The sequence below is a fragment of the Camelina sativa genome, chromosome 8 (genome assembly GCF_030686135.1).
Source record: "Camelina sativa cultivar CO46 ecotype springtype chromosome 8, ASM3068613v1".
NCBI classification, from domain to species: Eukaryota; Viridiplantae; Streptophyta; class Magnoliopsida; order Brassicales; family Brassicaceae; genus Camelina; species Camelina sativa.
This window is the reverse complement of record NC_141887.1, coordinates 8,771,279-8,785,578: the sequence shown is the minus strand read 5'-3', so window position 1 is coordinate 8,785,578 and position 14,300 is coordinate 8,771,279. Positions and strand designations below refer to the sequence as shown.

The window sequence follows — 14,300 nt, the reverse complement described above, 5'->3', positions numbered from 1 at the left end:
TTGGGAAACAAGTAATTGCTCTCTTCTTCTCGTAGACTATGCTCACATCGCGACTTTGGCGTGGCTAGAGTAGCTTCAAAGACTCAGAAGCGTCGCGTCGGGATCAATCGGCTTTCCCTTTAAGTGGCTCGACCATAAACACGCTTTTAGTCAATATTTGAGACTTGAGTACCAATTTAGTCGTAAAAAATATTACCAAAGGTTTAAGATTTGAATCAAATTTAAGTACGAATTAACAAATAAATAAATAAAAATAAGGTTAGCTAGCTCCACTGGATAATGCCAAAAGTTAAAAAAGATAAAGTGTGATTTATTAATTTACTGTGGTATAGTAGTAAATAAGAAGCAACAAAAAACAAAAAAAAAAGGTGACTTTCTCTATTTTTCTTCAAGGGGTCTTCTAGTCAAAGTCTAAGGCTGTCAACAATAACAAACAAAATACAGTACAAGTCTGTCACAACGGCAAAGTGAAGAAGACGACACCACACCAGAGAGAGAAGCGAGAGAGAGAGAGAAGAGAAGAGAAGCGAGTGAAACTCTCTGAATATGGACGCGTTTCCTGCAGAGAACCAAGTGATCGGTGGCAACGACGAAGCTTTTCCGACGACGGGAGACGAAACTGATGACAAAGACGACGACGGAGTCGATTTGTGCCGGATTTGCCGATCGCCGGAGCTACCAGACAACCCTTTGAGGTATCTATGTGCGTGTAGAGGCTCCATCAAGTATGTTCATCAGCAATGTCTCCTTCTCTGGCTCACCGGCCGTGGACACAAGCACTGCGAGGTGACTCAAACTTCGTTTTCTTGCTTTAGGGTTTCAGTGTTCAATAACGTTTAAAATCGATTTCGATTTTCTTGACCTTGATTTTTATGAATCTGTACGGATGTTGTTAGGTTTGTGGGCGTAGCTACTCATTTGTCCCTGTTTACTCTGAGAACGCACCAAAGAGGCTCTCATGGCATGAGTTTCTCATCAGAGGACTGTTTCTCAGAGCATTACGCGTCGTTTCTTGGGTTTTTGTGTTTCTCTTCAACGCCTATTGCTATTCTTTGCATCCTTGGGGGAGAGACGCTGCGATTGAAACCCAGAGATTTTTCCCTGTGTCAGATATAGTTGCTTCTCTCTGGGCTAGCAAGAACTACAATGGTTTCATCGCTTTTAGTTTGACAAAAATGGTACTTGTCAAGTTTATGGTTGAAGTTGTCCATGGGCGGCGTCACGTCGTAGTGAATGAACATGGAGCTGTAGGTCTTGTTTTGCTTAAATATTTGTTGATTGTGTGTGACTGGTGGCATGACCTTCTCGGACGTGTTCCAATCTTCCACGGTCTCATGGTTGAACCTCATGGAGGAGCGTTTCTTTTTGGAAACGCACAGCTTCATGAGTTCGGAGCAATCAGAACGTTTCTCTTCTTTCTTGATGACAACTCATTTGCTGTAAGTCCCCAATTTCTCGTTTTACGGGTTTCAAATATCCGGATTTTGAAATGTTATACTACGTGAAACATGTTAACAGTATTTGTTTTTCCTTTGTTTTAAACTCTGTCCAGGTTCTTACCGTCAGCTTATCTGTCTCATTCTTCTTTGTTCTTCTTCCATTGTTCATGGGGAAACTTGTCTTTGCGCTCCTACCTACGGAGGTAGCTACGCAGCTTCTTTCAGGATACTCACTTAGCCAGGAACCTGTCATTGTTGGATATATGAGTATTCTCTCGCTTTCTTTAGCTTATCTTGGAAGTTGTGTTACTCTGAGTCGAGACTCCATTAAAGCCATTGCCAGAAACGTATTATTGTGGATCCTCTTCGTAGCATTGGCACCCCCATTCTTGCTGTGGATATTTTCGGTCAAATTATGGAAAAATCTATATGTAGTTAAGGATGGTTTCATCTTTTGTTTGAAATTTGGTGTTTTACCTTTAGCACTTGGCTGCTGGTTAGATTTTTGCACCCTCCCTATAATCGGAACGCCAATTTCCCGGAGGCTTGAGATGATTTCAAACTATCCCATAGTCATGATCGTACATTGGTTCTTCGGACAAATTTGCTTGCTATTGGCTCTCAATTCCATGGAGCTTATCCAGAGGGTAAAACATTTATTTTGTTTTATCATTAGCACGACATGACCATATTTTCATTAGACTTGCTGCATTTTTTTTTTTTTTTGACAGATCTTTCACAAACGACCCTTTTGGTTTCTTCTAGATGTTACTGATCCCAACTACAAGGTCACTAAACTACACATTGGCCAATTTCTATTTGCGTTGGCTTTCCACGGGTCAATGATGGTGACTGTGATTCACTTACCAATAATGACCATCTCCCTCGTCAGCCCCTCATTTTTCCCACTCCAATTCTGGTAATTAAGCTCCTCTATCTTACCTTGTATCATTTGTAGTTTCATGCTGTTTGATATTTTTCTAATCTAACAAAAAACAAACGCCTTGAATATGATGCAGGATCTATGACGAAAGGGTTATGTTTGGCTCAATGGCTGCTTATTCGTTCTTAATGAGTCTGGGATCCCCCGAGTGGTTAGCCGAGCTTATTAAACAGGCTGTAGAACCCATAGTTCGCAAGTGGATAATCACTGTCAGTTCTTGGCTTGAGTTGAGCGAGTTCTTGCTTGAAAACCATGCAGATCAGAATGTGAGACCATTTCAGAACCTTGATGAATGGTCTCTAGTGTATATACTAGCTGAGGGCTCTGTAGTCAGGTTATACGGATCTCAGAGTGATACCACTTTTGAAGAGGATATTGGCGACGATAGGTAAGAGATAGCTTGAGTTTTGACTTTTGAATAAAAACTTATTCATGTATAAAATTTTGAATCCTGATATGTTGAAGTTGCAGGATTATACTAAAGATCGGACTGATGTTTGTTCTAGCTGCTTTGAGCATGTTTCTCATTGGCACAATCTCCATGGTTTTGCCACTTCTGATAGGAAGGGTGTTCTTCCACTCTTTCTCTTTCATCATACCTTCCGGACTCAAACACGATGGTATGTAACTTTCATCATCTTGCTTCATAACTTTTCTACTTATGGTTTCATTGCAAATGACGGTTTTATTTTTAAGCTTCTAATCTTAAAGTGTGACATTTCAAATTTTATCATTATAGATCTGTGTGGTTTCTGGATTGGATGTTATACCCTGCGAGAAACCTACAAGGGAACTTGCTTCGTATATTATCATATCATGACTGGAAGAACTGATTTGCTTCTCAACCACTTTGTCTTCTCGATACGGAATACTTTACTGTTCTCCATCTGGGTAAGCAAACTCAAAACTTCAGGTCCCATTCTTCCAACTTAAGTGAAAAAATGCCTGAAACTTTTCTCTTTTGCTGCGGAAATGTTTGAATAACTTGCAAAATCCAATAAACAGATCTCTGGCATACCAGCAATGGTTGGTCGCCTTATCAACCTTATGATCATCATCCCATTACAAGTGCCGCTAAACGAATCACCGGTTTAATCATCGCTCCAAGAATGGTTGATTGGATTATTCGTCCTTAACATCTGGACCTATCTGGTAAGAAATTCCATCTCAAGTGTCTTTCTAAAATAAAAAACTTGCTTTCTTGGGCAACAAGTCATCTCTTTCTTTCTTTCTTTCTCGCAGACTATGTTTACGCGTATCACCTGTTTCGCAACAGTGGCTTGGCGGGAGAAATTAGTGAGACTCAGAAATGTCCGAATCAACTGTCTTCCCACTTCGTGGCTGCTTCTAGATATCATTTATACCATCATGTTCACTCTTATAGCCACTCTCGTCTTTCCTTTCTTGGTGGCCTACTCTCTATTCCCATGTCTTGGATTTTCTGGTGAAGTCAACATAGCCGTGCAGAGGTTCATATGGCCGGTGCTATTAGCCATCATCATCTTAGGGTTCGTAGCCAAGCTCATCCTTGATCTCTTCGTTTATATTCACCCGAGTGGAATACAATGATCGATATCTGGTGGGAGACAGAGTGGCTGATTTCAGTGAAGATCTTAAGTAAGGGATCAACTCAGGACGGATATTGCATAGAAACTTTTCTCAGATTTCTTTTTTTTCAATCTTTTAATCTCTTGAATCGTGTTTAAAGGTCATCCATCTTTAGCAATGATCAGGTTAAAAAAAACTCAGTTTGATTTTAGGATTACAAAACTCAGTCAACGATCTTTGAAACATATTTTGACGAGTTTTTTTTTATGAATTGTGTCTTGGGGCAACATAAGTTGCATTGATATATTAATGGATCTTGTACTAGTGAAGGTTGCTTGTTATAAGGTCGATTCGTATCAATATGTGGTCTGATTTTGTTTTAGGCTCGACTACACAATGTATTTACAACAGAGGTAGTTCTCCAGATTCCAGAATAAATGTAGAACTTGAAACTGGAATTGGAGTACTCTAGTTTGGTGCTAATGAGGAATGGAGCTTTAGAATCTAACAATAAAAACTTGATTGTAAGTAAAATTCTACATTTTATGGTGCTCATTGCTAATTCTGCAGACACACTTGCCTCACCTCTGTTTTTGCTTTTTCTCAACATGAGCTCTTAAAGAAAGAATGGTCAAGAGGTTCTTCGTCAGCTGTGACACGCTTGGACGAATTATATTTTTCAGCAAACCATACAACAGATCTGCAAATCCAGATCATGTGTTATCTAAATGTTTTGATACCATTATCCTGTAAGATATTGTGAGAAAGTTTCTACTTCAGATTATATGGCATATCAAACGAAACATATCACTAGACACAAACAAAGAAGAATCTATGGACGCTTAACCTTGAGACGATCAAGTCTTTTTTTACATCCATAATACTATCTCTAGAGTTGGCTCCTACATTCCAATTCAGCCTGTTTCCCTCTCCTGTAATGCAACAAGCGCTGAGCATTTAATTATATATATTTGTATGAAGAAGTTTTGTGTATCCAAAAGTTTAAACAGAAAAAGTGACCTGGCTTTACGGGTCATATGGTCAGGCAAAGGTCCCAATGCCCTCTCCATCATAGTCGATGTTCATGGTTATCATGCGTCTGAAATAGAGCCTCACCCTACTAGTATACAGTATTAAAAATAGTTGAAAATAGTAGTAAGCAAAACAACTCAAAATGCAGAGATATTTAGAGTTAATATAACAAGATAAGGAGAAAAACTATACCGTGCATGTCAAATAGTATACAACCTACACTCCATAAGTCACATTTGTAAAAGTCTAAAAAAAAGCCCTACATAATTTCTAAAAAAAAAGGGAAACTAGTTAAAACATCAAGCCCCCCTCCTCAAAAGTCTAAAAAACCTATATAGTTTCCAAAAGAAATATATAACTAAATATTTTTCTTTGCATAAGGCCCCAAAGAAAGTATATTGTTTTTTGGGAATTTGGCAAAAATAACATAAAAAAAATCAATATTTAACTAAGTAACTATTCTAATCATTTATGGGTTTGAATGGTAACTATGGTCAGGACGGCCAAATCCGTCTGCGGTCTGTACCACTCTACTTTTGGGGCGGACTACAGACCGATGCGGACAAACTCTATTTATATGTAAAAGCGGTCCGCAGTTGGTCCGCAGCGGTTTTATTTCTGCTTTATTTGGACCGCACCACTGCGGATTACATTTGTTGAATGGTAAATAAAAAGCGGTCCAGTTCGCAGATGGATTTGTCCGCCCAAACCGCTGCAACCATTCACACTCTATATATTATATACCATGTATTATGTATAATAATGACAAATTTGTCCTCTATGCCATGAGAATATATAGACATCCTTCTCCCTCGCTCCTCTCTATACACACGTCACCTACATCACATACTCACATGTGTTTTTTTTTCTTTATTTTATTATCTTTTTAGGGAATTTGGCAGCAATGACGCAAAAAAAACTATATTTAACTTAATAGCTACTATGACCACAGGAAGATGATATTCCCTATATTTTCTATATTATTTACCTTTATAGCTTTCGTGCATGACCAACAATTGCCTACCTGTCCCTATCTGAAGTCGAAAGGTTGCTATCCCCACAACACACTTTACAATCCCGCCCAACAAAAAAACATAACTGCTAGGTTACGAAGAAAAATAGATTAATCATCTTCTCTGACTCTTCCTCTCACCGGCGATTACAAGCTATATTCTCCGATACGATCTCATCCAGTAAGGAGAACAAAGCGAATTAGGGGGTTTCTATAATACAATCGGCAATCATTTAACTGGTTTGGGTGTTTGTTGTCGTCTACAAGTCGCTTCCAGGGATTCATGTTCGAATTAGAGTCAGTATTTCTGGGTTTCTCGATCTACAAATTCTTCTTCTTCACCCCCGCTAATCTTAGCCAATTATAGGTCTACTTAGCCGCTTATTATTACTCTACGTTGTTAGCTCGGCTGCTATAAATGGTGTGGATGCGGTGATAGTGTCCCATAGAAATTAACGGCAGATGAATTTTTGCGACATAGTTGAATTTTATGATTTGTATTGCCTAGTTAACATGTAGACAATTTTTAGACAGGAGTGAATATTGAACTTATTTCTGTTTTTAGATTTGTGAGAACATCTGATAACAAAATCATATCTATTTAACTGGTATTGGCAAGGCTCACAACACAGTTAGCCACTCTTGCCTGGATGGATTTGTTTACGCACCAACTAACCCTAGGTTGACTGTTTTCCAGGGGCTGACCGAAATGGAAGAATGTCGCCTGCCTCAGCGTCTGTTCTGCAGTGGTTTTGAGCCGGCTGGAAGAAACCGCGTAAACAACTACTTCAATTTGCGGTGGATTGAAAACATAAAAAAGGCATTAGACGCTGATCATCTAGAACAGCTGGCTTCTTCACAGTTTGGTCGTTTACTTGGAATGGGCAAGCACACTTTCTATGTCATGTTTGTGCATTACCTCTTGTCAAGGCAGCTTGTTACGAAGAGAAAGTATGAATTGTGGTGGGTGTTGGCGGGGAAACCAATAAGGTATGCAATTGAAGATTTCTCACTTGTAACGGGTTTGAAATGTTCGAAGGATGGATTCAAGTTGGACAAAAGGAAAGGAAAAGTTGTGAAGAAAGGATGCAGTTCTGCTTCACCAATGTGGAAATCTTTGTTTGGCAGCGAGCCTAAACCAACTGTCACATGGATTTTGCAGAAACTGCTGCTGGGGAAGAAATACAAAGATGCGGATACTCGCTTCCGACTTGCTCTGCTGCTGCTGGTAGATGGTATCTTATGTCCTACGTGTGGGAATACCAACATAAGTCCAATACATGTTGAAACGGTTGGGGATACCGACACGTTCCTGAAGTATCCTTGGGGTCGAGACTCGTTCTTGAAAACTGTTATGAGTGCAAAAGCGAGGACCGTCAAACAGTTAGCGAAAGACACATGTGCAATTCAAGGGTTCTCACACGCACTAGTTCTAGTTAAAGTTGCGAGTTGTCCATCGATCATTCAAGGACCTCCTGTTGGAATTAACGTTCACGACCCAACCACTACAATCGAAGATATTGTGCAGACTGTTGTTGAGAGGAGTTTAACTATCAACGTCCAATCGGCCCGTCTACTTGACCAAACAGGCCAGGTTAGATCCTTCTATGTACCTAACAACACCTCTCAACCTCTGTTTTAATATATCTAACCAAAGCATCTCTTTTCGTAGGCGTCCGTTTGTTCGATGCTGAGTAACTCTATGTCAGACAATGTTGGCCTCTCTTTCTCTGACGAAGAGGATGATGAAGAAGTTTCCTGTCTTGTGGAACTTGTATTAGATGATCATCCATTCGAACACAACAGCTGGAGTGGTGGTGTAGATGTTGCTGCTGTCATTGATGTTGGAGATGAGTCAGCATCAAAAGATGATGATAGCGATGGAGACAATGTCTGCACAGTTGAAGTGCCAAGCAAAGAGGCTGGCATCAAAACTAAAGGGTGCACCGAGCTTTGTAGATGTCATTCTGGTGATGTGGCTAAACTGATCGAGGTTGCAGCAGGCGCGTTTGAAGCACGCATTCTGCGGCTACATGAGGCAAACAATGTAGAACTGAAGACATACATTGCTGCTGAAATATCAAAGCTTGAGAAAAGGTTCCCCTCCATCAGCAAAGAAAGGACCGAATGGGCACCTAGTGCAGCTAATTTATCAGGTGGAGCGGGTGAGGAGAAAAATATAAGTATATTGACACCAAAATGTTGTTGTTGTCTTCAATGCTCTAGTTTTCATTGAATCCTGTCTATGTACTTATGAAATACACTTATGGTCTAAGTTACTAGTGTGAAGTGTAAATGTACGTGTATAGGAAACTACCTAACCAATAGGCGGTTCAAGCTACGTGAATGCTACAGAGAATGGGTCACGATATGTATGTTTCCTAACACTTAGCAACATCATCGTTTTCGCGTATATACCGATAGAGTTCTAATCTCATTAGCCATTTTGTCTCAGGCTGAAAACGAAAGTGAGGATCAGTCCACACCTCCGAAGGTGCCTGCAACCACCATCTCCGACGTTGAACCTCCCACATTCTCCATAAGACTAACTCAACTAGAGAACGAATTACGGTTGCCTGCTTCCAATGTAAGCACCTAACTTTGTGTAGGTGGTTTTTTTAGTTTCACTCACCGTTAATTACAGTGGTAATCTGGGCCAACGTCATGTAGGAACCTAGTACAACGAAGTCCTGCGACGCAGTGGAAAGAAATGCTCCAATCTTCATTGTTGATCTAACGCAGGAAGGCTTCACAGTTGGTCGCAGAAGGTCGGCGAGGAAGGGTAAAAATGCTGTTAAAAATTTGAGACGACCAACCCGGATAGGATTGCATTCCCGTAGTAGTGTTCCCATTGCCCCTGTCGGGGAGACGAAGCCTAAAAATCATGAAAGTGACTCCCCTGAAGTACCAGCCTACAGTAAAAAAAATGGCAGGAAACGGACGAGGAGTTCACAACAGTCATCAAATGATATGCCTTCAAAGGTATCGAAGTTGTCATCACCCATGCTTTTAGTAGGTGGTTTTGATGCTTTCACCCCACCGAATGAGCAAAAGGATCAGGGATTTTTAAAAATAATGGAGAGGGCCAGGTAAAACATCAGTGTGTTTTCCGTGAATTGCCATTTGAAGGTGTCTTCTTCTCTGAGATATCTTGGTTTAAACTCCCACAGGTCATATGAACTATCGTGTGGGATATTGGTGAACAACACCGAGTTTCTTAACATATATGACTCCTCGGCGTTCCTTGATGAGTTGGTGAGTAATTTGCTCTATCATATTTGACAATATAGTTGGTTTCTTCCCTATCTGACGTTTTAACAAAGTCCTCATCGTTTGACAAACAGGGAGCAGATTTGTTGATTAGGTTCATCCAATCCCTTCGCGATGTTTCTCCTAATCAGCATTGTGATTTTTTACCAGCTTCGTTTCTGTCTACGCTATACCGGCAGTACAGTCGTTTTGTAATAGCGCCAAACAAAGTAAACTTTAGCTTCTCAAGCTACTCGGCAGAACCTTTCTTAATGCGGCCTAAATGGCTTAAGGATGTGGATATCCTATACAGCCCCATGCAGATAGAGCGACAACATTGGATAGGTCTGGTTATTGATTTGAAAGCATGGCAGGTTCTAGTCCTCAACTGCAATAGATCTTGTTTGAGTGACCAGCAAATCAATACCTATGTGGAACACATTGCTGTCATGCTCCCTTATCTAATCCGGAAATTTGTGGTGAATGCGGAGGCATCAAATTTAGGACTGGATCGCATGGCTGTTCTACGGCCTTCATTACCATTCCAGTGTTCCTCCAAGGGTAATGCTATTTTCCAAGCCCCACAATCTTGCAAAGTATTACTTTGTGCACACTTACCATAACAACGGTTTGTTTTTTTTTCCAGCGTTAGTTGGGATTGCATTGTTGCTTCTACTCGAGCTGCACATTGTATCTTCCCTAGCCACCTACTACAGGCAACTTGATGTCGAGAAGGTTCAAATAGCTGCGAAGCAATATGCTCTTGGCGCCTTTGAAGCTTTTTCGCCATCGCTTGTACACCTTTAGTAAATTACGCGTTTAAACCACGCATTGTTGTTTTCCTCTATGGTTGAACTAAAATTGATTTGTTGAAATTGTCGGAGTATTTACAATTGATATACTTGGTTGCAGACGATGTACCTCTTACATCATTGGTGTCCTTTTTTAGGTCCACTTGTAATGTTTCTATTTTCCAACTTCTAATTTCTATTCTATTTACATTAATTCCATTCCTTTTAGTTGTCCTTCTACCATTTGTATTTGGCACTAACAAAGGGGATGTGTTCGATCTGAAAATCCTTCCGTTCATGTGGCTTCTGCGGCCATGTCCTGGTTCATGTACAACATTATCTGTTATCCACATCGTTTTGTTGTAAGGAAACCCTCTCGTCCTTGTTGGATAAGTCAAATGTCACTTCTGTTTGGGTTCGCAAAATGTTATCTAGGGTATAGCTATCAACAGTTGCAACACGCAAATAAGGACCCCTGTACATTATCCACATTGTACCGTTATAAAGAGACCCTCTATTTTTTTTGGTTGCCTCGTTTGTCAACTTTGTTTGGGTTCCCTATTTTTTATCTAGTGTATAGTTACAATCAGACAAAATACGCAATCAATATCGGGCGTACTTTGACTTTGGATGACGATATCACCCAATACATCATATACGATCATTTTAATAGAATTGGCCTATAAGTGGTGTGCTACACAACTCTATTTGAGCCATTATTATATGTCCTTGTAACATGTCTGAACTAGCTAACACAACATGTTTTCCCTGCTTGCCTAGTAACTGAATATGGAACTTGTATTGGTAGATCTTTTTTATCCATATTTGAGCCTTATATAAGGTTCATAATGAAACTTAGATATACAAAAAAATACAGTTCATTAAAACACCCTGGGGATTTCATTTATATTACAAAGGGAACATACATTGGTGTTCTTGGGCATGCCATCACTATCTACACCTTCACAACTTCATAACCACAGACAGTACTATTAAACGTACGTTGGGGTCTATATACTTCATAATACAATGGTATAAACAAGACTTGGATATACCATGATATTATGAGTGAAAAAATAGCCACCAGTCACCGATACAATACTAGGTTGGGGTGCATATAATTCAAAATACTAGGGTATACCCTAGAGTTGGATATACCATGGTATTTTGAGCCAAAAGTAGTCCCAGTCACCGTTACTATATACATTCCCTGCATTACTTTATTCCCTTATATATTTGCCCACTCCAAAACACAGTCCATCAAACACCTTATTCGACCCCCAAGGCTTAACTGAGTTACTTAGATGGCGTTCTTGCAAGAGGCCTTGTTGTGCCCTGTACGATAACAACGTGAGCATCGCCTAGTAGACTTCGGACATGGACGCTGGGAAACAAAGAGAAGAAGCTTACATTAGTGGTGACATAGAAAAATTTTGGCTTCTGAATTAAAACAGAGCCTTCCGTTCTTACCTTGAACTCCCCACGAGATAATATCCTGATTTTTTTAGGCCTTCCTGGTGGACGACGTGTAAAAGGTGGGTTCATGTCACCTTTTGTCCCGGCAGCGGTTCCCACAGTAGAATTCCCCCTACTGATGGAATAGGATAAATCTTCTCATCATAAGCATGCCGTATTGTCTCCTCAAAATAGGCGACGTCAACAAATGTATCAACGGATACACCAAGACGATTGGCTGCGGCGATGACATGCGGACACGGTATGCTTAAACACTGAAACTGGTTACACGAACAAGTTCCCTCAACCAATTTCACAGTAAAACATTCCCCACTCCTTATCTGAACTTGGAACTCAAAGTCGCTAATCGGCCTCACCGCCATTGCCATGGTACTCTCAAAGTTCTCCTCCACAATTTTCCGAACAGTTGGAGCAATCACAGAAGCTGAACTAGCAGCCCTGGTTCTTCTTACAGCAAACCATTCCATCACCGTCGTCCTAATATACTCTAACATGCATATAAATGGATACTCTCTTGCTTCCTTCAGGACTTGGTTCCATGATTCAGCAATGTTGTTGTCCATTATATTGTACCTCTTGCCCGCCGAGTGAACTCTTGTCCAGTGAGAGAAACCTGTAACAAAGTGTAGAGGTGAACCAAAATCAGAATGTGATTAGCTCTATAAGGTAATAGGGACGCCATGTGCCTTTCACTACTCTGTTCACTTACCAACGTCAACTAGATATGCTGCACACCCAGGGTTAACTCTTTGTATTTCCAGAAACTTTTTGTTGAAATCGTCAAGCACAAACGCTCTAGCTGCTGCAGACATCAATCCAGCCAGTGTTTGCGGTTTGTACAGATGACGAACATTTCGCCATAAAATGAACAGTGCAGGTGGAGTGATGCGCCTCAACATAAACCTGATAACAGGGGATATACAATACCGTAATTAGACCCCCATATATATATTGCATCTACCACAATCAGAACTACCAAAAAGGCGATTGTATATCCATTTACCTTCCGCAGGCCTGTATATATGCTCGAGTGTCAATCAGATATGAACACTAACTCAGTGGTGTCCTGAACAAATGTAGAGAGGCGTCGGAAAAACCATTCTCAAGCAGCATCGTTCTCGCTGTCAACAATAGCAAAGGCAAGTGGAAATATTTGGAAATTTTCGTCTTGGCAAATGGCCGTTAGAAGGCATCCACCATAACGAGCCTTCATCGAAGTACCGTCAACAACAACCACCTTCCTCATGTATTGGTACCCTTTCACGTAAGCTCCATATGCAATGAATTGGTATTTGAACCACATGGCACCATCAGGATCGTCATCATGTTCTGTGAAACAGAGCGAACCAACATAAGCTGGAAGAAGTGCGTAGCTACAAGCCATAGAACCCAAAGACAGTTCCATTGCCACCTCCCTTGCCTGCCACGCTTTCCAGTACAATATATTGATATGGTACTCATCAAGTAGTATTTTCCTAATGCCAGCTGGATTTGGACCGCGTTTGATACCAACAAAATTGCTCTCAATAATCTCGCCTATAACTTGTGTTGTCGTCAATCGATGGTAACACCTCCGCTCATCAACTGTGCACGTATGCTTTTGCTTTGCCTGCCTAATCTGAAAGTTTTCAGAGGCGTCGAGTTTCACCGCATAAACACGCCAGGGACACGTTTTGCCAACACACTTCAACACCATGAACTTGGGGGTTGAACGACTGGTACGAAAATGAAACTTCCTATTGATTGCGTGGATGGCAAGTTTGATCTTACAGTAAGATTTTGACTTGAACACACGCCCAACAAACAACTTGTCGCCTTCGTACTGTATGTCAGACAAAGCTGTGTCAACCCCTGTAACAGAATGATATTGGAAATGGAGAGTGAGTACCACATCTAAATTGAATACCATACTATAATATGGTGTCCACTTTTGCCTTTAAAAACATAAAATGATATTTACCTTCACCTTTTCCATCGTTGAATACTGGTGGAGCATCACGACAAAACAAGGCCGGATCATCACTCATGTCAGTAAGCATTGTGTGCAATGCTTCTTCCACACGCCCCCACATAGAAACATAATTAACCTCCACGTCACCTTCGAAACCATTGGTGCTCCCAGTTGATGTTGGTTCTGAGGGAGGTCTGCCGAGCGCATCCTGTGATCCAACATCTTTCTCTCTTGTCCGAGCTTGAATACATTCAACGAGCAGTGGGTTGTCAGGTTGGGTAAATGGAACAATTTGAAAGTCATCCTCGTCGCCGTCGCTTGATGTTTCGTCTTTGGTTGCGTCATCCACAACTTTCCCTTTCTCCCTTTCACCCACGGTTCTTCTTTTCTTAGTTGTTGAAGCGCCTCCTTCCGTTATGACTTCTCCACGTTCTATTGTCGTAGGGACTGAGGCCATGACTATATCTTCCGTTTCAGTCACTGCTTGTCCTGTTGGCTTCGTCTTCTCTGTTCGCAGCGGTGCGTCTAGTGCAAACTCATGCCAGTAAATGTCTTATGAGTCGGTATCTGACTCCCCATCGCTGTTTGTGAATTATAATGCATCCAATGGCTTTCAGACCTAGGTGGGCTAGGCTCTTGTGGCAGCGTCTTCTTCACAACGGTCACGCAGAGGTCCACTTCTTCTATATAACGCCGCATTCGGATGAAGACCCCAACCTCCTCGTCGTCTGTTATATATTGTGGTGGTGATCCATTTCCATCATCTAGATCAAACCACCTTGGGAACTGATACGACATCTTGATGACAACTTCGTGGGCACGCAGAACAAGCTTCTCTTTCACTTTGGCAACCAGTGCT

General features: G+C 41.0%; 3 protein-coding genes and 1 pseudogene across 3 annotated transcripts; 2 read left to right on the top strand and 2 right to left on the bottom strand.

Annotated features, from left to right (window-relative positions):
* Nucleotides 1–370: 370 nt before the first annotated feature.
* LOC104709362 (putative E3 ubiquitin ligase SUD1) lies at nt 371–4,235 on the top strand. Its single transcript, XM_087463306.1, has 9 exons — nt 371–786; nt 897–1,439; nt 1,553–2,086; nt 2,171–2,358; nt 2,459–2,770; nt 2,854–3,002; nt 3,122–3,273; nt 3,388–3,534; nt 3,625–4,235. Exons 1-8 carry the CDS (start codon nt 547–549, stop codon nt 3,475–3,477), a joined length of 2,208 nt encoding a protein of 735 aa, XP_087319432.1. The 5' UTR covers nt 371–546; the 3' UTR covers nt 3,478–3,534; nt 3,625–4,235.
* Nucleotides 4,236–6,677: 2,442 nt separating this feature from the next.
* Nucleotides 6,678–9,911, top strand: LOC147939818 (uncharacterized). Its single transcript, XM_087461044.1, has 7 exons — nt 6,678–7,568; nt 7,647–8,157; nt 8,284–8,336; nt 8,430–8,561; nt 8,645–9,063; nt 9,145–9,229; nt 9,319–9,911. The coding sequence occupies exons 1-7, from the start codon at nt 6,684–6,686 to the stop codon at nt 9,844–9,846; spliced, it is 2,613 nt and encodes an 870-aa protein (XP_087317170.1). The 5' UTR covers nt 6,678–6,683; the 3' UTR covers nt 9,847–9,911.
* A 1,399-nt stretch (nt 9,912–11,310) lies between these two features.
* Nucleotides 11,311–12,302, bottom strand: LOC104709360 (uncharacterized; annotated as a pseudogene).
* A 290-nt stretch (nt 12,303–12,592) lies between these two features.
* On the bottom strand, nt 12,593–13,562 carry LOC147939817 (uncharacterized). The gene is made up of 2 exons (XM_087461043.1): nt 13,451–13,562; nt 12,593–13,341 (listed from the first exon to the last, which is right to left on the bottom strand). Exons 1-2 carry the CDS (start codon nt 13,560–13,562, stop codon nt 12,593–12,595), a joined length of 861 nt encoding a protein of 286 aa, XP_087317169.1.
* Between the last annotated feature and the right edge of the window lie 738 nt (nt 13,563–14,300).

Bases quoted from the DNA above. Each gene is read 5' to 3' on its own strand.
- LOC104709362 (XM_087463306.1), top strand. From the start codon at position 547: ATGGACGCGTTTCCTGCAGAGAACCAAGTGATCGGTGGCAACGACGAA. The intron at 1,440-1,552 runs GTAAGTCCCCAA...AACTCTGTCCAG, and splicing joins TTGATGACAACTCATTTGCT to GTTCTTACCGTCAGCTTATC. The intron at 2,359-2,458 runs GTAATTAAGCTC...AATATGATGCAG, and splicing joins TTTTTCCCACTCCAATTCTG to GATCTATGACGAAAGGGTTA.
- LOC147939818 (XM_087461044.1), top strand. From the start codon at position 6,684: ATGGAAGAATGTCGCCTGCCTCAGCGTCTGTTCTGCAGTGGTTTTGAG. The intron at 8,158-8,283 runs GTATATTGACAC...GTACGTGTATAG, and splicing joins GGGTGAGGAGAAAAATATAA to GAAACTACCTAACCAATAGG. The intron at 8,562-8,644 runs GTAAGCACCTAA...AACGTCATGTAG, and splicing joins TACGGTTGCCTGCTTCCAAT to GAACCTAGTACAACGAAGTC.
- LOC147939817 (XM_087461043.1), bottom strand. From the start codon at position 13,562: ATGTGGGGGCGTGTGGAAGAAGCATTGCACACAATGCTTACTGACATG. The intron at 13,342-13,450 runs GTAAATATCATT...ATTCTGTTACAG, and splicing joins CAACGATGGAAAAGGTGAAG to GGGTTGACACAGCTTTGTCT.